At 38.9% G+C, this 9942-nt stretch overlaps 1 protein-coding gene across 2 annotated transcripts in view; it reads left to right on the forward strand.

The window, feature by feature from the left end:
• Positions 1-9942, forward strand: part of DNAH8 (dynein, axonemal, heavy chain 8) — a 391134-nt gene that overhangs the window by 65267 nt on the left and 315925 nt on the right. For both annotated transcript variants that reach the window (XM_006860428.1, XM_006860427.1), the window contains 3 exons: positions 4718-4798; positions 5593-5709; positions 8618-8737. In XM_006860428.1, the coding sequence (XP_006860490.1) occupies positions 4718-4798; positions 5593-5709; positions 8618-8737 (318 nt within the window). The remainder of the gene's footprint in view (positions 1-4717; positions 4799-5592; positions 5710-8617; positions 8738-9942) is intronic.

A 9942-nucleotide genomic window follows, 5' to 3' on the forward strand; every position in this document is an offset into this window, starting at 1 on the left:
CCAGTCATTGAAGCCAGGTCAAGTGGGTATTATCTGCAAGTGTGGGTGTTCTTGTGCATATGTCCTCTCTTCTTATCAGCTGGACACTTCACTCTCCACTCTAGACCTTTGTGGCTATGTCACTGACTCTGGGCCCAAGAGTCCCCAGGTCCTGCCACACTGCTGGCCCGCCAGGTCTCCACCCGGGGTTCACAGGAGTCTATTGAACATTGTAGGGCTTAGCTCACAGCTTCATCACTGTTTTTCCCTCACTTTCCCTTATCTGTGAAGAACGTGATCACTAATCAGAGTGTGTATTCCCATTGAGTCTTAGTCTTGGAAGGGGGTTTGCCCTGAGGGGACTCGACCAGTTGGTTTGATGTCTCCTGGGCTAACAACTTGCTCATTCTTGTAGTAATCAGTCGGACTGCCTTTATTGTTTTCATTTTTCCTGCCTCCCATAAAGATTTACAGCTTCGGAAACCCAATACAGGCCCTCTATGAGTCGGAATCGACTCAATGGCAGTAAGTAAAGATTAAACACATAGAAATTAATGGAATAGTTGATGGTTCAGTAAGATAAAGAATTCTATTTGCTGTGGTGCAAAATGTATCTGCTACTTTTGCAATTAGTTATGTCATAAGTAAATACTTTTCATGCTTCTTGCTGAAAAGAGTCAATACGAATCTACCATTTTCAGTTTCATTAAAATTCATGTCTGGGCGTGTAGACAACTTGATAATGAAGTTTTTATGGAAATGTAATGTAATAAAAATATTACAAAAATTTACCGTGCTAGAAATCATAACAAATTTTAAATGATGATTATATTAATGTTTGGCATTAAGAGCAACACCAAAAGAGATGAAAATATTGGACTAGAGATGCCCAAAACAGGTTTTAAAAATAACACTATTATTGAGATACAATTCACATACCATACAATTCACCCACTTAAAGTGTATCTTTCAGTGGCTTTTAGTATGGTCAGAGTTGTACAGCCATCACCCAGTCAATTTTAGGACACATCACTTTAAAGGGAAACTCTGCACCCACTAGCAATAATCCCTATCTTCTCCCAATCTGTCCACCCCCAGCCTCTGGCAATCACTAAGCTACTCTGCTCTATGGATTTGTCTGTTCTGGACATTTCACACTAATGGAATCATACAATATGTGGCCATTTTGTGACTGGCTTCTTTCATTTACCATATGCTTACCCTATCCGCGGGAGAAAGATGAGGCTTTCTGCTCCTGCAAAGATTTTTTAAAAAGCCTCTGAAACCCTATACGTGGTTGCAATGAGTTGGAATCAATTTGAAGGCACTTAACAACAACATATAAAAAGGTATATCCATGCAGTACTATGCATCAGTACTTCATTCCTTTTTATGGTCAAATCCATTATATGGATATACCACATTTTGCTTATCCATTCATCAGTTGATGGATATTTGCTCCTCCCCCCCTTTTTGGCTCTTAGAAATATTGCTGCTTATATCCATTCATTTACAAGTTTTTTTGTGGATGTATATTTTATTTTCTCTTAGATAGATAAACCTAGGAGTAGAATTGCTGAATCATAGAGTAATTTTATCTTTTAACTTTTTGAGGACCCACTAAACTGTCTGTCAAAACAGCTGCATATTACATTCCTACCAGCAGTGTATGAGGGTTCCAATTTTTCCACATCCTTACCAATATTTGTTTTTGCCTGCTCTTTTGGTAGTAGCCATTCTAATGGGTATGAAGTGGAACCTCACTATGGTTTTGATTTGAGTCCTGGTGTAGCACTGTGGGCTAATGCACTGGACTGCAAAATCCTTTTGAACCACAGGGTTGGTGATTCAAGCTCACCAATCACTCTTTGGAAACACTATACAGGGTTGCTATGGGTCGGAACCGACTCAAAGACAATTAACAACAACAATAGTTAACGGGAATGTGGTGGCTCTGGAAAATAAGTGCTGGGTTTCAAACCACAAAGTCACTGGATCGAGCCCACCAGCTGCTCTATGGGAGAAAGATGAGGTTTTCTGCTCTTGAAAAGATTTGTTGTTGTTGTTAGGTGTCATCGAATAGGTACCGACTCATAGTGACTCTATGCACAACAGAATGAAACACTGCCCGTTCCTGGGCCATCCTCACAATTGTTGCCACGCTTGAGCCCATTGATGCTGCCACTTTGCCAATCCATCTCGCTGGGGGTCTCCCTCTTTTTCTCTGGCCCTCCACCTTACCAAACATGATATGATATACCTCTCCAGTGACTGGTCCTTCCTGACAATATGTCCAAAGTATGAGAGACCTTTGATCTGGCATCCAAGGAGCACTCGTCCTGGCCTCCAAGGAGTACTTCTTCCAACACAGATCTGTTTGTTCTTTTGGCAGCCCATTGTTGTTGTTGTTGTTAAGTGCCGTCGAGTCAGTTCCGACCCACAGCGACCCTGTACAGGGTTTCCGAGGGTGTAAATCTTTACGGGAGTAGAAAGCCCCATCTTTCTCCCGCGGAGCAGCTGGTAGTTTCGAACTGCTGACCTTAAGGTTAGCAGCCCATAGTACTTTTAATATTCTCCTCCAACACCATAACTCAAAAGCATCAATTCTTCTATGGTTTTCCTTGTTCACTGTTCAGCTTTTGAATGCATATGAGGTTATTGAAAATACCATGGCTTGGGTCAGGCTCACCTTAGTCAAGCTAACATCTTGCTCTTGAACACTTTTAAAAGGTCTTGTGCAGCAGATTTGCCTAATGTAATACGTCGTATGCATCCTATACTTGTGCATCCTGCAAGTTCCTTATCAGGGACACTATTTGCATGTATTTTCTCTCAATTCTGTGGGTTGCCTTTGCATTTTCTTGATGATCTTTGATACACAAACGTTTCTAGTTTTGATGAATCCAATTTATCTATTTTTTGCCTTGTTTATTGTACTTTTGGTGTCATATCTAAGGATGTTTTCCAAACTCAAGCTCTGTGGGCTAATGCGTCAGACTGCAAGGTTGGTGGTTCAAGCTCACCAATCACTCCTTGGAAATCCTAAACAGGGTCGCAATGGGTCAGAATTGACTTGATGGCACTTAACAACAACAACAACAAAAACAACCTCATAAAGATTTATCCATATTTTTTCTACTAAGAGTTGTATAGTTTTAACTTCTACAAAATCATATTGTCATATAGGTAAGTAAACTCCAAGGAACACTGGCATTGTGGAAACCTTGGATTGGGCATCAAAAGACCTAGGTATTTGTCTTGGCTAACTGTGACTTTAGGGGATTGATTGTCAAAGTACTATTATAAATTCAGAATATCATTACTTGCATTGTATCTTTAGAGGGTTTGGGCTAGCATTAAGTGAAACCCTGAAAGTCAGAGTCTTTTGTTAAAGGCCAAACATAAATAAAAGCGATATATGCTCAACTATAAGGGATGGAATAAATAAATAATTTTGAATCTACTTAGTCAATTTTGAAACATTAATTTTTAAATTTTGGTAAAAGTAACTTGAATTCACTTCTACTACACAATGAAATCAATGACTAATTAATAAAAATTAAGCATCATGGTTCATCTGAGAAACTATCTAAAAGAAAGTAGATAGGCTTAATAATTCTGATTGTGTGGGGAAGTTAAATTTGTTTTGATAAAAAACCAAACAAATGATATTAAGTGATAAAATAAGTGCGTTTTAGTATGTCAAAATGCAAAGAGCAGAAGGGGGGAAAGAAATAATGACAGATATTATCGAAAGGCAATTATTTGAACTGTTATATGATCCTGATGTGGCACTGTAGGGTAAGCCCTGGACTGCTAACCACAAGGTTACCGGTTCAAACCCACCAGCCTCACTTAGGAAACCCTATACAGGGTTTCTATGAGTTGGAACTGACTCGATAGCAGTTAACAAGAAAAACTACATTCAAAGTATTAAAAAAAAAATCTAGAAAGACAATTACATAATAAGTATTAGTAACAAAAGTCTAGAAAATTCCATTGACTTGTTTAAAGGGGAAGCTCAGATAGTTTACAGGTGAGGAAAATGTAAGGTTTATCAGTTTAAATTTAAATGAGCAGCCCATGTGTCAGTAGGACTGTATGGAAACTGGTATAATTAACTTTTACTGGTATAAATCCAAGAGGAGCCCTGGGTGGTACAGTGGCTTAAAGTACTTGAATGCTAACTGAAAGATTGGTGGCTTGAATCCACCAGCTGCTCCGCAGGAAAAAATGTGGCATTTCCCGTAAAAACTGTTAAGTGCCATCGAGCCACTCATAGTGACCCTGTATAGGTTTTCCAAGGAGCAGCTGGTAGCTTTGAACTGACAACCTGTGGTTCATAGTCCTGTGCTTATACACAACGCCACAGCTAGAGTCAAAAGCAGTAGCGCCTGAATAGGGACATGAATCCTGGACCCTCAGATTAAAAGTCTGATGCTCTACAAACTGAAGTGTACATCCTTAGAAATCTTGTGGTGCAGTTGGACTACAGGGTTGCTGTAAGTCAGAACTGACTTGATGGCCACAGACTTGGTTTTCTGGTTTGCTGTTGTTGTTAGGTGCCACCGAGTTGGTACCGACTCAGAACAAAACACTGCCCGATCCTGGACCAACCTCACTATTGTTGCCATGCTTGCTTGAGCCCATTGATGCTGCCACTTTCTGGTTTAGTATGAATCAAAATCTGACTGCTGCTTTAAAATGAACTGAACTATGCCATTTTGACTTTGAACAGGGTCTTCTGCAGTATTATGACGAGCTATGTCAGGAAGTTCCTACTGTGTTTGTTAACTTGATGACCCCTAAAATGAAAAAGGTTGGTAATATTGCAAGCTTATATTTGTTTCTCTGTTATTTAAAGTTAGATTCTAGCTCTATGGATTATGAATATTAGAGCATCTTCATACCTACCAATGGCTTCACAACAAAAAAAGACCTGGTTGTCTGTTGCCATCTAGAAGTCCTGGTGTGGCGCCGTAGCCTCAAGGTTGGTTTGAACCGTGGTTCAAACTTACCAGCCGCTCCTCAGAAACCCTATACAGGGTCGTTATGAGTTAGAACTGATTCGACAGCACTTAACAACAACAATCTGCTCCTGTCTAGACTGCAAGGTTGATTTGAATCACAAGGTGGCAGTTCAAACCCTTGGAAGCTATATACAGGTTTGCTATGAGTCTACTCGATGGCACTTAAGAACAACATCTGCTCCTTTAAAGAAAACAGCTGAGGAGACCCTATGGGGTAATTCGACTCTGTTCTATAGGGTCACTGTGAGTCATAATGGACTCCACAGCACACAACAGCACTTCTTGCCTAGACCATCTATCTTTCTAGTTCAACATTACAGCTCTGTTTTTTTTCTACAGAGTGATTTCTTATCTAAGATTTGTTGCTTTGAAAAACCACTAAATCTAAATAATGAGCACTTTCTAAAAATCCATGATTATTTCACAGGCAACCAAATAGTCATCTTTATTATGTATAATGCAGGGGAAAATATTATTAAGGAAATATAAGCTACATTATTTCCAGGTAATAAAAGAAGCCTTTACTGTGTAATACAGATGCTTGGGTAAACAATGGAAGCTGTTATATTTTATCTTTTCTTAGGTGGAATCTGTGTTGAGACAAGGACTCACAATATTAACGTGGTCATCTTTAACATTGGAGAGCTTCTTTCAAGAAGTGGACTCAGTTTTGGATATGTTCAATCAACTTTTAAAGAAGGTATGATGAATGCACAAGAAAAGCTGCATCCATTGTTGTTGCTTGCTGCCACAGAGTTGGTTCCAATTCACAGCGCTCTATGCACTACAAAGTGAAACATTGCCTGGTCCTATGTCATTCTGGCAAGTGCTGTTAGGGTTGAGCCTATTATCGCTGCCACCGTGGTAATCCATCTTCTTTTTTTTTTTGCCGACTGTCTAGTTCACCAAGCATGAGGTCATTCTCCTGGGTCTGGTCCCTTCTGACAACCTTTCCAAAATACGAGTGATGATGAAGTCTTGCCATCCATGCTTCTAAGGAGCATTCTGGCCGTACTTCTTCCAAGACAGACTCGTCTGTTCTTCTGGCAGCCATGATACTTTCAATATTCTTCCACCTACACCATAATTGGAACTCATTGAATCTTTGAAGCTTCTCTGGTCTTCTTTATTTATTGTTATTGTTCAACTTTCACATGCATATGAGGTGATTAAAAATACAATGGCTTGGGTCAGGGGCACCTTAGTCCTCAGAGTGACATCTTTGCTCTTTAACATTTTAAAGAGGTCTTTTGCAGCAGATTTGCCTAAAGCAATATGTCCTTGGATTTATTAATTTGATTCATTATTAATACATTAATACACAGGATACAAGTAATAGTTTGAAAATCCACAAAAACTCTTTAAAGGGTGTACCTTTTAACTAAAAGGAAATCCATTAAAAAAAATAATGCTTTGTCTTTCTTGTGCAACATTGGAACTTTTGCATTAAGGTTGTCTTGTTCTTGTCACAATAGAGGTTTTTTGTTGGTTGGTTGGTTTGGTTTTTAAAAATACATCTTTGCTTGATGACACTAATGTGTGACCAGAAATCTCTAATTCATAGTTATATTTTCTGAAAGAAATTTAGAAACTTTACTTGCAAAGTTTCTGGCTGCTTGCCAATCTTTTCATCTCTTTAAAGCCATCATAATTGGGCATGATTTTATCAATTTGTTGAAGGCATTATAGAAGTCTTGTTGTTGTTGTTGTTAGGTGGTGACCCCATGCCCAGTGCTGTACCATCTTCACAATTGTTGTTTCAGTCTATTGTTGCTACCATGGTGTCAGTTCATCTCATTGAAGGTCTTCCTCTTTGTCACTAATCCTCTACTTTACCAAGTATGATATTCATCTCTAGGGACTGGCCCCTCCTAATACTATGGCCAAAGTGCATGAGATGAAGTCTTGTCATCCTGGCTTCTAAGGAGCAGTCTGGCTGTACTGCATCCAAGACAGATTGGTTTGTGCTTCTGGAAGTTCATGGTACTTTTAATATTCTCCAACACTATAATTAAAATGCATTGATTCTTCTATGGTCTTTCTTATTCATTGTCCAACTTCCACATGCATATGAGGCTACTGAAAATGCCATGGCTTGGGCCAGGTGTACTGTAGTCTTCAAACTGACATCTTTGTTCTTGAACACTGTAAAGAGGTCTTATGCAGCAGTTTTACCCAATGCAATACATCATTTGATTTCTTGATTGCTGCTTCCATGAGTTTTGACTGTGGATCCAAGCAAAATGGAATCTTTGACAACTTCATCTTTTCTCCATTTGTCACAATGTTATTTATTGGTCCCTTTATGAGAATTTTTGTTTTCTTTATATTGAGGTGCTGAATCCATACTGAAGACTGTGGTCTTTGATCTTCATCAATAAGTATTTTAAGTCTTCTTCGTTTCCAGCAAGCATGGTTGTATCATCTGCATATCTAAGGTTGTTAATGATCCTTCCTCCAATCCTGATGCCATGATTTTATTCATATAATCTAGCTTCTTGGATTATTTACTCAGTATCATAAGATTGATTATGGAGTCCGGTTGTGGTGCTGTAGGATAAGCACTAGACCGCAAGAGCTTGAACTCACCAGACGCTCATCTGAAAACTTATACAGGGTCACTATGAGTTGGAGCTGACCCAATGGCATGTAACAACAACAATTTTACAGGTTGAATAAATATGGTGAAAGGATACAACCTTGGCACACATCTTTCCTGATTGTAAACCATTCACCATCCCCTTCTTTATTCACTGACAGTTTTGCCCAATGCAATGCATCATTTATTTCTTGATTGCCGCTTCCGTGAGTTTTGATTGTGGATCCAAGCAAAATGAAGTCTTTGACAACGTCATCTTTTGTCCATTTGTCACCATGTTATTTGTTGGTCCACTTATGAAAATTTTTGATGATGCATTTGAGTGATTGTGTAATAGGAGAATATGAAAAGTACCATGGGCTGTCAAAAGAACAAACAAATCTGTGTTGGAAGACGTACAGCCAGAGTGCTCCTTGGAAGCCAGGATGGCCAAACTTCGTCTTTCATACTTGGGACATATTGTCAGGAGAGACTTGACTTTGGTAAAGTGGAGAGTTGGAGAAAAAGAGGAAGACCCCCTGCGAGATGGATTGGCACAGTGGCGGCACCAACGGACTCATGCATAGCAACGATTGTGAGGTTGGCCCAGGGCCAAGCACTGTTACGTTCTGTTATGCACAGGATCTCTGTAAGTCAGTACCGACTCAATGGCACCTAACAACAACAACAAAGTTTACTATAAATGTATTTCTTCTCTTCTCTGTGCCTTGATGACTTAAGGTGTGAAGTTGGGACTTACCTCCTGTGCTGGAATGAAGGTTAAAGGTGATAAGTAGCTGTGTTGCTGCTCATTAAAAGTTTAGTTCTTTGTCAAACTTTCTTTTCAGATGTTTTCCTAAAATTTCCACTGAATTATGCTTGGCCCAGGATGTAAGTTTCTGGTTGAACCCTATACATTTATTCATAACGCAAATATATTTTGAGATGAAAAGTCTCCTCTAAAGGAAAGAAGAGGGTTTTTTTCTTTTTAATTGTTATTATTTGCTGTGTTCTGTTTCCTTTTTGGTAGATCAGTGACTTGTGTGAAATGCATATTGATACAGTACTAAAGGATATAGCCAAAACAGTGTTAATTTCTCTGCCGGAAAGTGGTGCTACCAAAGTTGAAGACATGTTGACACTCAATGAGGTATGCTTTTATTTACTATTGGAGTCCTTGTGTATCGTAGACTTGTATGCATCCTATACTCATACATCCTGCAAGTTTCTTATCAGAAACACTATTTGCATGTATTTTCTCTCAATTCCGTGGGTTGCCTTTGCATTTTCTTGATGATCTCTGTTTCCAGTTTTGATTAATCCAATTTATCTATTTTTGACTTTGTTTTATTGTACTTTTGGTATCCTATCTAAGGATGTTTTCCTAACTCAAGCTCTGTGGGCTAATGCGTCAGACTGCAGAGTCATTTGAACTGTAAGATCGGTGGTTCAAGCTCACAAGCTGCTACTTGGAAACCCTATACAGGGTCGCTATGGGTCAGAATCCACTCGACAGCACTTAACAACAACAACAATCAACAATATTGGCTCATGAGGATTTGCAGATATCTACTTTTAGATGGCAAATCCTTGGATTTGCCAACCAAAAGTAGATATCTGCATCAGTAGCATTTTAACAGCTTAACTTTTTATGGATGTCCTCAACTCTACCAACATGCATGGCTTCAATGGTGAGCTTGATCCATAGCTATATTCTTAACATTACCTTGTTCTAACGTCATCAACCTCATGCTGGCATTTTCTGAGGGTCAGTGCTCTTTCCCCTTTGTATGGTCTTCCAGGGCAATATCATCTATTTTCATGGTTTTAATTGTCACATACCTTCCAATGACTCCTAAGCTTGTGCCTCCAGTGTGAATCTACCTCCCAAGTCCCAGACTACAGGGAGTCCCTGATTTATGACAGGGTTCCTTTCCAATAACTCTGCCCCCAAACAGTTCTGACATAAGTTGAAGATCTCATTTTTCTTTTTATCTTTAGTTTTCATTTTCTTTGCCTTTTATTGTCAGTATCTTTATAAATCATAACTGTGGCATCTAAGAGTGGACATCTGAGAATAACATCAGCAGACTATGTGCTGTAGCACTGCATGCACTGCATATTATTCATAATGACAAGATAGATGTAAAAAATATTAACCCTATCTCAGACAACCCTGGACTTCAAGATAGATCTTGAAATGTTCTTTTTCATTTTAATGTTTTATTGTGAATTATGTGATAGTTTACATGGGAGAACATTAGTTTTACATTCATCCTATTGTATATCATTTCATTGCCATGGTTACAATCCCCTCCATGCATCATCAACCAACCAAAGGATATACACTACAAG

The sequence above is a fragment of the Chrysochloris asiatica genome, unplaced genomic scaffold, assembly GCF_000296735.1.
Source record: "Chrysochloris asiatica unplaced genomic scaffold, ChrAsi1.0 scaffold00038, whole genome shotgun sequence".
Classification (NCBI taxonomy): Eukaryota; Metazoa; Chordata; class Mammalia; order Afrosoricida; family Chrysochloridae; genus Chrysochloris; species Chrysochloris asiatica.